Source organism: Macadamia integrifolia, chromosome 14, assembly GCF_013358625.1.
Source record: "Macadamia integrifolia cultivar HAES 741 chromosome 14, SCU_Mint_v3, whole genome shotgun sequence".
In the NCBI taxonomy this organism is placed as follows: domain Eukaryota; kingdom Viridiplantae; phylum Streptophyta; class Magnoliopsida; order Proteales; family Proteaceae; genus Macadamia; species Macadamia integrifolia.
Genome location: NC_056570.1, coordinates 25,690,127 through 25,704,117, shown reverse-complemented (window position 1 = coordinate 25,704,117; position 13,991 = coordinate 25,690,127). Strand labels below are relative to the sequence as shown.

The window sequence follows — 13,991 nt, the reverse complement described above, 5'->3', positions numbered from 1 at the left end:
GTGGGGTGGGGTGGGGTGTATATGATTAGGTTTGACTGTGTAAGGAAAGCTGAACCAACCAAAACCTGTGTAGAAGAAGAAGCAAACACCGAGAGATATCTAAACCCATGATAATTTAGCGTACTTGGCTATCGCGGTGCTCACCTTTTATTTATAATCCAATAAGTAGTGTCTTCGTAGGAAACCTACTAAGACTCAAAACACCTAATTACAACTGAAAAAGGAAATCAAAAACAACTCAACTCTAAGACTCAACTCATAGCACAATGGGGAAAATCCCCCTATCATGAACACTCTTTAACAGACTGAAATTTGACATATGACCAGTCCAAACCGTGCCTTATCTACTAAATAGATATGTCATCCTCCCACATGACAAAATTAAGTGGACCACACTGGAAGACATTGCTATGTGGGCCTTGTGAAGAAGGCATGGCATTTTACTGTTTAATAATCCCTAGTCTTATCTTTTATTTTTCTCCTTTGTGCATTTAATTAGGTGAAAAGTTATGAGGGCAGTCCTTCAAGGAGCCGTAGTCAAAGCAGGAGTCGCAGTAGAAGCAGAAGCGTGAGAAGGGATCGGAGGTATAATGCTGTAACTGTATACTTAGTTCTGATTCTTTTTACGTTTCTCCCAATTTAATGTCTTGCTACATATGTTTCTATTTTGCAGCAAATCTTTGGATCGATCTGTCTTGAGATCACCATCAAAATCTAGGTCCCCATCTCCTGCCAGCTTGCCCAGGTAATCAGTTCTCCGTTTCTGTTTTTTCAGTGTGTCTTGTTTTTTCTGTTGTGGTACTAGTTGTCTCAGTTTAACATTTTCAACTTGATACATTTCTTCCGACCAAATATGCAGGTCAAGGTCAAGGTCAAGGTCAAGGTCAAGGTCGAGGTCGAGATCTAGGTCAGGTTCACCACGCCAGGTAAAGCCCTCAATTAAAGTGTATGGAGAGACCAACTCATTAAGCCATTGGTTCAGCTATATTTGTTCTGTTTTGCCATCCAACTCTATCTAAAGACATATCACTCCGCCGTAACAGTGTATTAGTGACCTTATTTTCAATGCCCAAACGACCTCATATACTTTCCTTTTTCACCTATAGGAACCTCTCCTAAATTACCTCATATCTGTTCTCCTCCCATTAGTCAAATCTGTTTAATTTTTAAATTTATATTTTCTGGTTTTGGCTCTAATCCATCTCAACATCCTCATTAGCCCTTTTGTTTCTTTATTTCCCAACTCCAGTTCCATACGTTGTGGCTGGTCTTTCACTCAGTATCTCATTTGAGTTTTAGTGGAAAATGTCTATCATAACATTCGAACACTAGAAGTGGAAGACAACTGCTAGCTTAGTTGGTTGGTGTCTTGCAGGTAGAGTGCTCGCTCCCAAGAGGTCACGGGTTCAACTCTTTAGTCTTCACCTTGTGCCTTGAGGCATCCTCCCCACGCCCGCGCCCTCCCCTCCCAAAAAGAAAAATAAAAAAAATAGGTAGCTATAGTTAAAAGTCCCATAGGACATGTTAGATAGATAGACCGGAAAAAAGAAAGAGTCAATATTATAAGTGCAGACACGCTGTCTGCATTCACACTGGGGCATCCCCCTACAATCAATCTGCTCCAGTCCATTCATTATTACTTAGTGTAATCTAAACACTATATATTCCATAATTCTTTGGCTTATTTTAAAACAAATTTTCAAAACGTTCCTTCCTGGTTTTAAGTCTGCATTTATCCCTGCTTTTGTTTTGGCATTTATGATAAAATATTGCATTTATGGGGCTTTGACCTTATGTTGAGTGTCAGATTTTCACCGAGATTAGAGCAAATTGATTAGTTTATACTGTTTAACCTCTTGCACTTCTAAGAAGAAATCTTAATCTCCCCTGATCTCATTTGCTTGAGAATTTTTCTGTCATGTATATTTTTTTGTATTCAAGTGTTTCCACCTTGTTTGCTTGTGATGTGCTTTTGTGCTTCTGTGCCTGTTTCTCTCTTTCTACTCCCGTGTTTTCAGGAGAATGCTTTTTATGATATCTTCTTCTCTTCAGGCTCGATCAGGGAGCGCATGAAAACCATGCAGTGGAATCAGAAGAGTTGGCGGTAGGGGAGCTGTTAGGCAAAATGTAATATCTGTGGATCTGCTAGCTGTATCGTGAATGTGATTGCCTTTCATTAACTAAGTCAAAAACTCGGTGGAGACTTATTCTGTTACATCCTCATTGGGTCTGTAGAGCGAGTCGGAGTATGATACTTAGTCTGTGCTACTAATACTGTCCTAAGAGTTTTACTTAGTCTGTGCTACTAATACTGTCCGAAGAGTTTTACTTAGTCTGTGCTACTTATACTGTCCTAAGAGTTTTAACTAAATTTCATGTCTTTTGAGATACTACCTAGTTACATAATCCTCTACTTAAATCATGCTGTTACATTATGATTGCAATTTGCTTGGCGCAAGTTCCTGGTCTACCCACAGGCATTGCATTGGTTTCTTTTATTCTTTGAAACCAATATTGGGAGTGTGTGACCAGTTCCCTCTGGTTCTTGGTGAAGATTCATTTATCCGATAACCTTTGAACTTGTTCATTGTTAGGTGACAATTGCCACTGCACCAACTGCCCGGTAGACTATTTTGATTGTTGACTTGGGGTCAAATGATATGCTAGGTGAGAATCGCTACCGCACCGTGTTAATGATTACGGGAGGTTATAATGATCACCAACAGCTCCACGCGCAGTGAAGTCAACTATTCATGAGTGCACGTTTAGAATTGTCAACCTTAAAGGGCGAAATTTCACATTGATTTAACGTTACAGTGATTTGAAACTATAATTGGATCCGATGGATAATTTTATCATCAACAAATGGTGTCGGTGGTCAACCAAACCACTAACCCTCAAGCACGACTTGCCTAAGGTTGACGTTAACTGTTTCAACCCCGAATACCAGGGGTCCCCTTATCAGTAATCAAGGCTTTGAATAATTACCTAGAAGGCCTCCACTTTCCGGATCGCGTGACCAATCCATAACATTTCCAGAGGGTAGCAATGATAGTTGACTCAAGTAGACCAATATGAGCCTGATACTCTTGGAACGGTTCAATCCCTATTGACAAAGGACCAGTCTTTGGTGGAACCGGAGGATCCCTTGGTTGAAGAGATTTTATTTTCACCATAGGTGAAAGGTTTTTTTTTTTGGGGAGGGGTATAGATAGGTGAAAGAAAACTCAGTCCATTATAAAGTAACCGAAAGGCATAGATTCCTTTAGTGGATCAGAACAAAGATAGCAATTTTGATAGTAGGGAATTTTTTTTTTTTTTTACTTTGGGATCTTTGCCAAATAATCAAGTTTCTGTTCATTGTAATATCCGAAAAAATACCTAAATTATTCATGTTTTTCTTCACTACTTCTATGGTCATTTTAGGTCTATTCATAGGTTTTTTAGATCTTTCAATTTGAATTAAATCACTCATTTTTATTGGTGCATTCCAATGCCTTCTTTAAACATGGTCACCCCACTATAAATGGCTTTCAAGGAGCTTATCATAAATTACTTTTCTTATGTGGGGGTACACTATAAAAGAAGAGGGGGGAGGGGGGAGGGGGGAGGGGGAGGAGGGGGAAGGTAACATCTAGGAGACTCAAACTTGAGATCTCCAGTTGAGTGTGGGCCTAGCATGCCATAATGGTACCAACTCTGCAAGGCAATTGTCAACCATTCTTTATTTTATCCTTCATAGTTTTGTTATATATTCATCTTGACATCATTATCTCTACTGCATTTTTTTTTTTTTTTTGAAAGATATATTTGTATTAAACAAAAACGTCCAAGGAGAAACATCTAGATGGAAAAAAGCAAAAAATTACAATGAAAGATGGTGGATATTCTATATGAAATATCTATTTAAAATAAAAGGAAAGTGTTTCCTGTGGAAGAGAATAGTTCCTATATGTGCATGAGGATCAATGGAAGTGCACAAAGGTTTACAAAAATTTCATATTTCATTTCATGGGAGCAGGCCATTTTGCGCAGGTTACACTCACCCATAAAAATGTTTTCTCCAAAAAAAAAAGAATACCGATTCTTTTTAGTGAGCTTGGAGCCTTGAATATACATGCCCGGCCCTGATTTTGATCGTGGCGTGGAACGCAAGCGCTGGCCACTTGGATCCCCAAACAACGAAGACCCGAGTCACCCGATTGAAACATCAGGGGCAGACTGCGTCACGGCAGCCACCTAAAGTGCGAAAGCGCTGGGTTAGGGTGAGGGTCTGGTTCTGGTCATCATTTGGGATAAGATTAAACATGCATGTGTGCCAGACCCAGGGGCTCCTTACTGGGCTGAAAGTAGTTGTCCATACTAAGATACCGGATTAACATTGACCCACTTCCGAGGCTCATGAAAACCCTAAGACTTTACCCAAAAAAAAAAAAACCCTAAGACGACCTTGATTTATAAACACACAGAATCCTCGTCACACTTTTCCTTTAGATACTGAAACCCTAAAGAAGCAAGGAAGCATCGGAGCACTCCGACACCGAAGGAGCTTTCCTCTACAGTTCAAGCACGAGAGGTATAATCTATTGTCGGCGATTTAGATCCCCCTTCCCTTCTCTCCTGCTTATCCTGAGTGTATAATTTCTTTCGTGATTATCCTTAAACATTTGTTTTCAATCCCTATAAATTTCTGTTTCAGCTACGATGACCGTCGGAGAAATTGCTTGCACTTACGCTGCTTTGCTTCTCCATGACGACGGGATTGCCGTCACTGTATCCTTTTCTCTTCGCAGGCTTTTTGATCCTGGACTTGGGATCTCGAATTGATTTTACAGATGTTCTATATAGTTGTTAATCTTATTTATTTATTTTTGATATCTTAGACGGGTTTTAGTTCCTTTAGACTGCCATTCCGGAGTTAGGGTTGTCCCCTTAATTGATTTCACAGGCGGAGAAGATCGCTACCGTGGTGAAAGCTGCGAATGTGGCGGTTGAATCCTACTGGCCGAGCTTGTTTGCTAAGCTGGTGGAAAAGAGGAATATTGAAGATCTCATTACGAATGTGGGTTCCGGCGGTGGCGGTGCTCCCGTTGCTGTTGCTGCCCCAACTGGAGGCGCAGGCGGTGGTGCTGCCGTCGCTGCCGCTCCTGCAGTTGAGGAGAAGAAGGTAAAGAAATCGTTTGTTCTGGTATATTTTTTGGGATCTGGATCCGATTCTCTATTCATTGGGACTTCTTATACTTGTTATTTTGATTTCACAGGAAGAACCCAAGGAAGAAAGCGATGATGACATGGGATTCAGCTTGTTTGATTAGGAGCTCCTTTCAGTATGACATACCCTTTTGCAAAATTAGTTCTGCGGTGTCACTTAGGAATTTATTATGCATGTTTACTATTACAATTTTTCCCTAACTCTGAAGAGAAGAAAGTCACATTAGTCGGATATTCTAAAACCTTTTTTGTGCTGGATTTTTTTGGATTTTGATTAGTATAGTTGTAGCTTTAAAAGAAATCCAATGATTTTGGTAGTTTTATGGTTTGGTGCTGGATTTGATTGATTCTGAATCCAATGTGGGATCAATAATAGTTGGAACACTACCCTTATTCTGAACTACTACATAGATTTAGGAATTATGATTATGCTGGAAACCTGAGATGTCTAATCTCAGTAATTTAGTCAACCTAACCCATCATCGCACCTAAGGCAGGAGTAAGAAATTTGGAAAAAAGAAAAGAATGAGACCTATGTATATCGCCCATCTAAGCTAGCGATATTGGTTGTTATATTCAACCAGGATGATGTATTTTGTCATACATTTTTCTTCTCGTCTTTCCGTTATACTACCTGAATTTTCCTTCTAGATAGAGATGGTCACAGAAGTATCTTTGTTCCTGTGTTCTGTATCTGTAGAAAAACCCACCCTGTTTTAGTATCTGCTTTTAGGTTGACACTGCAATTGTTCATTGATCTTGTTTTCAAGAATACACATCGGTGTTTTTTTTTTTTTTTTGGTGTGGGGGGTGGGGGACTTTTTGAGTCCTTGAATACTTGCTCAGAACTGTGGTTGAAACATTGCTTTTGGGAAGAATCCCGCATACTAGATCCAACAACCTTTTTTTAACCTTGAGATTTTGAATTCAGGGAAAAAATTAGTAGTTTATATATATATATATATATATATGAATTCTTACAGGAATTGAATTTGTATTCTAATCCATATTCCTTGCCCATGATCCGTAAAAGTGTTCTAATCCATATTGCTTACATCCAGACCAATAAAAGGAATTGAATTTGTGTTTTTGACTATCCATTTACAAAACTAATAATGCAAAAAGAGCAGCTTGTGAACTCTTTATCTGGAGGAAAGAATTTCCGTAATGATTTTCTCCATCTGATCAGCTATTCTTTTCAAAGTCATATCGAGTGGTAAAACGTGTCAGCATTATAACCGTCACCCGTTCATCCCATTTGGTGAATCAAGAAATAAGAGGTGAAACAGTGGTTTGAATGATTCACGTTGAAAGATTTATAATTGTTTTTGGTAATCAGAAAGGACCTTTCGGTGCTATTCGGCTTCTTTGATGAAGGGAGAGATTTTATTGAATGGAAACAGAATTGGTCTATCGCCAAGATCTCAATCCATCGGAATATGAACTGTTCCCAACATGGTTAGTTATTAACCCGTATGCTACCTGTCCAGAAGAAAAAGAATGGAATTCGAGAGTAATGGCACTACGGATGTTGAAAAGATGATTTGTTGTAAGTTCTCATTTTTATTCTCAAATGCCCATGCAGTCGTGAAGAATTTTGAATTACTAGGATGCCCCTTCATTGTGATTAGGAGAATTAATAAATTGAAACACATTAGACCCTTCCCATATTAACTTTTCACTACACTATCATTCATTGGTCTTGTCGTAACTGTAAGGAGACGTTGCTTGTCGTATAAAAAAATAAAAATTAATTTTTCGCTGCAACCTACCTTCCTTGAGCTATATTACATGCCCATTTACTAATTCAAAATGTGACGACCTTTAATTGATTCTGACGAGTCTATTATGAAATACACGAGTGTTAGGAAAAATGAAATCACAATAAACAGATTCTTCCAACTATTAATCACTTGTTGCATTAAAATAATAATAAAAATCACTTGGTTACTACATTCGTAATCTTCGTTCTCCCATTGGGATCGATCTCAACGTATACGAATCTAATATTGATCATTGGACTCTAACCAAGCATGGTTTCAAAACTGTAAAAATGCACTATCATCAAAAAAAAGATTGGACAGATTGGCAATAATAACTGATAAATCTGTCCAATCTTTTTTTTTTTTTATAATATTGCCTTTTTACATTTTTGAAACATTATTGCCTTTCTACATTTTTTAAACCATGCTTGGTTAGAGTCCAAGGCTGCGTTTAGTACACAGCCTAAAACATGTGATTCCTTTTCTTTGTTGTGGAAGAATGGACAATCAGGGCCTCGGGGGGGGGGGGGGGAAAACACATGCAAATATTTATATTTCTATTTATAGTTTACTTGGAAGACAATTATAGCTGGGCTAGAACCAAGGGCCAATAATTTCTTCTTCACATGATCTCACTAGATTGCATACAGCATAAATCCATTCTTCATATTATAATTGGAATTTCTCCCATACAACCTGTCTTCTCCAGCAGAAGGCAAACAGAACAACAGCTTGGAATTTCAGAGGCAGCAAGTTTGTAGCACCGACACAGGGAGCCACATACCGGACAACCAACGTCAGTTGTATATAGCAGATATGTTAGTTCAACAAGGGGTGACAAATTGTTTTGAGGCTAGGAATGCATAGGCAAAATATGGCTCCAGCCATCAAGGAGTGGCCACATTCTCCTTCGCCAGGGGAGCAATTTCCTCACCATCAATTCCAGGTTCACTTCCTGAAACTTCCAAGCTCAATAGCAACTGCTCCCACTTCTTGGAAGGTCCCTGTGCCAGTAGAAAACACATTTAAGTCTATAATAAAGTACATATGGGGTTTCAGATCCTTAAAACTGTCAAGTTCAGAGTCAGCAAACAGAGGCAAGAACAACTACTTAATATTTTATTTTGACCCACCTTCCAGGATAGATCTTGAGCCATGCAATTTGTTATCATCTCTTCTAAAGCAGGAGTACCATACGTCCTAAGGGCCCTTTTAATGGTTGTCGCAACAGCAGTCACATCAGCCGGATCAACAGCATCACACTGAAGTGGCCAAATGCAAGAGTTTGAGGCTATTTCCCACGGAAAAGATAAACTTGTAATTGGGTAATCCCGTGAGAAGCGGAGTATTATTACCTCTACATTGAAGCTTCCCATCTGAAATCCTGTGAAACCTTCCTTCACAGTGTCAACAAGTCCACCAGTCGATGCAACTATAGGAGCCTGCACCAAGGTTTTAATCACTGTGTGTTTATGATTCACAGAAATGTTGACATAATGATTTCTGAATAACCATAATCACACTAGGGAAAGGAAAAATATGGTTAGGGATTACCGTTCCATAGCGCATGGCATGCAATTGAATGAGGCCACATGGTTCAAACCTACTTGGGATCAACATAAAATCAGCCCCAGCAATGATCATATGTGCCAGAGGAACATTGAATTTTGCAATGCCCCTGGCGTTATCGGGATATTTTATCTCCAACTGTTCAAGTTGTTTCTCCATTGCCTTTTTACCTGTACCCTGAAAGAAAGATAAAGCAGCTTACGATGGGTCCTCATAGGAAGAGAAAAGGGGTTGGTTTTTTTTTTTTTTGGGGGGGGGGGGGGGGGTGGTGTTAAAAGCAGAAACAGTGGGTAAGCAATTTCAAGTACGTACAAGGACCACAATCTGAACATTCTCTCCGATAAATTGGGGAATTGCAGCTGCTAGGATATCTGAGCCTTTCTGCTCCTCAAGTCTACCGATGAAACCTATGACAGGGATATTTCTATCCACAGGCAACCCAACCTCAGCTTGAAGTGCTTCCTTCAAAAGAGGTTTGGCATCCAACACCTGAAAATGGCAATTCAGTAATAGTGCTAGAAAAGCCAGACAAGGTTGCATGATGGGACTGAAAAATGAGAAGGGGGAGGCTGAAGAAGAAGACGCCATTAAAGGTTCTTACAGTTGTAGCATCATATTTGATGTCAATATATTTGTCCTTAGACGGGTTCCACTCTTGAACATCCATCCCATTTACAATACCAGAAATTCCGGTCTTGCGAATGATGTTATCCAACTCCACACCCTTCTCTACGCCTGAAACTAGTTCTTCGGCATAATATGGGCTGACAGTGACGACCCTGTCTGATTCTAATATTCCAGCCTTCATCCAATTAATTTTCCTTCCTTTTACAGGCTTCTCATATCTGCAAAAAAGATTTGCAAAAGGAGTCATGAAACTTATAGCAGGTAGGAATTCCCCATAGCAACTGAAAATAAAATTATTTTACAGACATGGTAAGACCCCCTACCCATCTATAAAATCAAAAGAACTCTTATACTGATCCGGAAGATTGAGAATTGAGAAGTCAGAGAACGCAAATCTGCCTTGGTAGGCAATGTTGTGAATGCAGAAAACAACCTGTTAATGTCACAAGCAAGATAAGTCCATGAGGAAGTGCAAGTCCATAAGATTTCCAAATGAAATGGTTCAAAGCAAATTAACAGAATGCTTACCTTAGCACTTTTGTAAATCCCTCTAGGCTTATACATACTTTTCAGGTAGCATGGGAGAAGAGCCGTGTGCCAGTCATTGGCAATGAACACAACATCCTCGCCTGGAAAAAGAATGGATAACCGTCCTTAAATGAAATTATCTTCTTGGAACAAAAAAAAAATAAAAAAAGGGAGGGAAATTTAACAGCTCCAAGAATCGAAGGAGACCCTCACCATATGGTCCAGAGAAATGTTTGCTGCTGTTGAGATTCAGAACCCTTGGGGCTTCTAGAGCTGCCTGAAAGCCATAAAAGTGAGCAATTTATAATTCTAACTACAACCAAGGCTACCGAATTGTGAGTGTAAACACCTGGTGTCAATAGAGACTTAAGAAACAAGTAGTGGACCCAGATTGAAATGGCAACTCGTATAAAATGTTTAAAACAAGCACAAGCGTAATGAACGATAGATTGCTAAAGAAAATGTACATCCCAAAAAAGAGAACTCCAGAAGAAAATAAATTATATCTGTGAAATATGATTCATCATCTGCAGATTGAGGTTGCATACAAACTCCGATGGTTTGCACACTTTGGTTTACTGTTGCCATCATGGCCCCAATAACCACTAACTTCCCCATGGTCCCACAAATTGTATGCAGAAGCTATACATCAATCTGCCAGCTGAACCACATAGCAGCAACAGAAGGTACATCAGTTTCCATCTCAATTTTGCACTAGAGCAAGGATTGTTTTTGCAGCAGATGAGGCAGGAACTTTCAATCTGATCTACTGCAGAAAGCATAGGTACAAGGGGAAATCTTCTCTATTACCATGAGAATTCTGCATAAGGTTGCAAGTCTTCTGCAATTTTTATTTAATTATAGCTACCAACTGAGAACAGAATTGCACAGTATTTTAAAATTGATTCAGTAGTTTTCGGTTGATAAGATAAAAAGAAACTAGAGATAATAATGGATTACTAACCTGACATAACAAGATGAATCTGAGTTGGTTGTCCTGATAATCCTCTCCAGCTATAGGACCATAGACCTTGGAACCAGTTTTTCCCCATACCTTAAATTTAAGAAATGAAGCATTGCATAAGCATTCATTATCATCATGGCACCGGTTTAGTATAACAAAGCCCTATGAGGTGGAACAAAGAATAATCCTCTAAGCTTAAACCTACCTTCTCAAGGAACATAGGATGATCCACAAAAACACGATCAACTCCTCGTTTGTAACAGTGGAAGAACCGAACTGTTTCAGTTTTGTCCCCAACTTTAATCTGGGACATTACCAAGTCATTTAGAAATTCATCACAATTCTCTTGAATGGGATATAATATGGCCTCCAATGAAAAGAATGGTTTCCCCAGAAGCATCATGAGAATTTACCTCAAGAAGAACTTCTGTATCCCAGGCATCCTTGTACTGGTCATAGCGTGGAGAGACTGTCATAACTCGGTGCCCATTGGCCTTGAGAAGCACCAACCATATAGTTTAATGAATTAGTTCTCATTCAACGACGAGTACAGAATTAGTAGCAGAAAAACATAATAGAAGACTCATTACATTTGCATTCAAACAAGAAGGAAGTGAAACAGAGAACCGAGCTTACCGCCATAGCTGGTGGTAGTCCTCCAAGAACATCACCAAGTCCACCGGTTTTGCTCCATGGACCAACCTCTGCTCCCACAAAGATCAAGTTCATTCCTTTTCCACATACAATGGTTCGAAAACGCCTGTCATTTTCAGTTTTGAATCCCTTCTTTCCAGCTTGCTTTGCAATTGCCTTAGCATTGGTTATCTGAATCATATCAACTTTATTCAAAGACCTTAACCCATTGTGAGTCATTGTTTGATTCCTGAGGCCAATTTGTGTCCATGTTGCCTTGGTCTCAGGGCCAGATGCTCCCCCGCAGTTGAGGTGTGAGCTCCTAGAAACGAATTGTGATGCAGTCACGGTCGCCATCTGTAATAATCTTGCATTGAATAGGAGTAGATCAATCAGGAGACCATAATTGATCATGTGCATAAAAATATGGAGATGGTACTACAATCAAAGACGATACAACTCAACATAATTCACTAAAGGAATATCATGCAGGTAGTGATGGGGCTAATAATTTTTAATCTTTCCCCTGAAGTTCGCAAAGCCTGAGTACTAAATACAAGAAAGTGCATCAATTTCCAGTCTTATATGCTGCTTCACCCGAAAATTATCTTGAGAATGCGAACCTGGGAAACAAGTAGATCTCCGAAACTACTTTGAATATTTAATCACGAGGGAGAGATGAACACAAAGTGAATATAAATAGCTAGAGGAATTCAGTGCAGAACTCAATTAGGAAAACAGGTAAATTATTGTTTAACCATTGAAATCACTTCCAAAGAAACTCTCGAGGTTTAACAACAAAAGGAGAATAGGATATAATCTAAACAGAAGAAAAGAAAAATCATAACTGCAAAATGATAATTTGATTAAGGAAGCACGTAGGATCGAAAACCAAAAGCTCAGAAGCAGCAGATGATAACAAGAAGATACATCTTACAATAGCAAGACTATAATCACCTTCGGCGCATAAGCTATAGGGGTTTATGATAAAAAGAACATTACAGTAAGCTTACCACTTCAACTGCAGGAGGCTATTTGGGATCCAAAGAAAATGACGAACACTGCTCTCTTCTTCTCCGATCGGTTACTCGCAGCCGGCGAGGCGAATATAAGTTGGGGATGGCTGATGAAGACCAGGAAAGTCAAGAACTAACTGGCATTTGTAGTAGTTTGGGCCTGGGGCCCACATTCCACGTGGCGAGAAGAGGATGGTCCGGTGCACCTTAAGATCTGTGTCAGGGCCTGAGAGGACAGGGTGAGTGGGACCCCACAAGTATAGGGACTTGGGGTAGGGTGTATCTGGGCATAAACAGGGAATATGCGTTCGAAAAAAGACAACAGACTAGTGTTAAACTTGAGAATTGCAGCATAGGAACATATACGTAAGTTGGAGAACACCGCATGATTTGACATGTCCGTACTATATATATATATATATATTTTTTTTTTTATGAACGGCCATGGAACGACGCTTGGACTGCAGATTTTTTGCAATCCAGAAAATTTTGATTATTCATATTTTTTCTTTTTTGTGTGGACGAGTAGAAGACCGACGATTCGTGGCATGGGTCGCATCACGCATGGGTCCCCTACCCTGAACTCCGGAATCCGAGGTCCAAAACGTAGAAACATATCTTCGTCTTAATTCTTAAAACATAAATAAAAAATAAATAAAATATAATAATGGATCTTAATTTCTTGAATTCAAGAAGTTTTGAGTTCAACCTAAATAAACTTTCAATATATTAAAAAAAAACCTAAATAAAGTTAATTAGATGAAAAAACAAGAAGAAAAGCATGAATTAGATACACAAACACAGTTTTAGAGATTAGTATCAGATCAAGGAGACATAGATGTTCTTGTTATATTCGTTTTATTTTATTTGTGGTGTTTCAAGCCACGTTAATGCACCGTGGTAGAATGCTCAATTTTAGATACACATTTTTTGCTTTCAAAAAAATATCTCTCAAAATACTCTAAAATCTAAATGATGGTGAATGATCCATCTTATAGACTTATAGATCTTTTCTGACCAATTTTGCACATATATGTAAAAGATACACACCGGATACTCCCACTGTCCTTTCCCACCATGAATCAAAATTTAAGTAATTATTATATTCCTTTATCCTTTTTTTTTCATGTCCGCACATTACCTTCAATTATTTATTTGTTTTTAATGGACATTCAGCTCTACCACATGGCAAGTCAAAACTACAATTTGAAACATCCTCCCAATTCAAGAAAGGACGGCAAGGGCAAGGGGGAGGGGACTTGAACTCAACACATATAAAGGTGGAAGTTGCTTCAATAAGCAACATCTTAACACTTGACAATAATAGTAGTTTAGTAATTAATAATAAATATGACTTAATGGATCCCTTTGATGGTTATGTTTTGACCCCTTGTGGTCTGTATCTGCCCCATTGTGAATCTTTAATAAAAATAATAATAATAGTGATTCATTGGTGGTAATATGGGAACAGACTACGACGTGGTTTTTATATCATGAAATGTCCAGCCTTCACGCTTCTCCCTAAGAATCCTATTTCTCTAATTTCTCTTTGGTAGTCTGCACTAAGAGCTTAACTTTGACACCCAGTGTGTATCCATACACGTCTACATTATTCTGACCACTATTGTACACTCTCTCACAGTTCTATAATTTTTAAAATTTTATTTTGCCACTTGACAA

The 13,991-nt window shown here is 38.9% G+C and overlaps 2 protein-coding genes and 1 long non-coding RNA gene across 5 annotated transcripts; 2 read left to right on the top strand and 1 right to left on the bottom strand.

The window, feature by feature from the left end:
- Positions 1 to 97: 97 nt before the first annotated feature.
- On the top strand, positions 98 to 2,419 carry LOC122061213. Of its 2 annotated transcripts, none has more exons than XR_006134594.1 (4): positions 98 to 585; positions 674 to 745; positions 860 to 926; positions 2,053 to 2,419. It is a non-coding gene; the product is annotated as an uncharacterized LOC122061213 (long non-coding RNA). The 2 variants fall into 2 exon arrangements; XR_006134595.1 differs by having other exon boundaries at positions 103 to 585; positions 878 to 926.
- A 2,001-nt stretch (positions 2,420 to 4,420) lies between these two features.
- LOC122061137 (60S acidic ribosomal protein P1-like) lies at positions 4,421 to 5,540 on the top strand. The gene is made up of 4 exons (XM_042624336.1): positions 4,421 to 4,576; positions 4,700 to 4,773; positions 4,949 to 5,167; positions 5,262 to 5,540. The coding sequence occupies exons 2-4, from the start codon at positions 4,705 to 4,707 to the stop codon at positions 5,313 to 5,315; spliced, it is 342 nt and encodes a 113-aa protein (XP_042480270.1). The 5' UTR covers positions 4,421 to 4,576; positions 4,700 to 4,704; the 3' UTR covers positions 5,316 to 5,540.
- Positions 5,541 to 7,514: 1,974 nt separating this feature from the next.
- On the bottom strand, positions 7,515 to 12,460 carry LOC122061627 (granule-bound starch synthase 1, chloroplastic/amyloplastic-like). 2 transcript variants are annotated; one of them, XM_042625026.1, is made up of 14 exons: positions 12,309 to 12,460; positions 11,299 to 11,662; positions 11,076 to 11,156; positions 10,868 to 10,966; positions 10,663 to 10,752; positions 9,912 to 9,975; positions 9,699 to 9,799; positions 9,494 to 9,603; positions 9,145 to 9,388; positions 8,856 to 9,032; positions 8,529 to 8,720; positions 8,330 to 8,416; positions 8,108 to 8,236; positions 7,515 to 7,978 (listed from the first exon to the last, which is right to left on the bottom strand). In XM_042625026.1, exons 2-14 carry the CDS (start codon positions 11,650 to 11,652, stop codon positions 7,862 to 7,864), a joined length of 1,845 nt encoding a protein of 614 aa, XP_042480960.1. In that variant the 5' UTR covers positions 11,653 to 11,662; positions 12,309 to 12,460; the 3' UTR covers positions 7,515 to 7,861. The 2 variants fall into 2 exon arrangements, with proteins under 2 accessions (XP_042480960.1, XP_042480961.1); XM_042625027.1 differs by having other exon boundaries at positions 11,299 to 11,652; positions 12,309 to 12,457.
- Positions 12,461 to 13,991: the final 1,531 nt, after the last annotated feature.

Excerpts from the sequence above, each read along its gene's own strand:
- LOC122061627 (XM_042625026.1), bottom strand. The coding sequence starts at position 11,652 with ATGGCGACCGTGACTGCATCACAATTCGTTTCTAGGAGCTCACACCTC. Across the intron at positions 11,157-11,298 it reads GACTACCACCAGCTATGGCG|GCCAATGGGCACCGAGTTAT; the intron begins GTAAGCTCGGTT and ends GTGCTTCTCAAG. Across the intron at positions 10,753-10,867 it reads ATCCTATGTTCCTTGAGAAG|GTATGGGGAAAAACTGGTTC; the intron begins GTAGGTTTAAGC and ends CTTAAATTTAAG.
- LOC122061137 (XM_042624336.1), top strand. The coding sequence starts at position 4,705 with ATGACCGTCGGAGAAATTGCTTGCACTTACGCTGCTTTGCTTCTCCAT. Across the intron at positions 4,774-4,948 it reads ACGACGGGATTGCCGTCACT|GCGGAGAAGATCGCTACCGT; the intron begins GTATCCTTTTCT and ends TTGATTTCACAG. Across the intron at positions 5,168-5,261 it reads CTGCAGTTGAGGAGAAGAAG|GAAGAACCCAAGGAAGAAAG; the intron begins GTAAAGAAATCG and ends TTGATTTCACAG.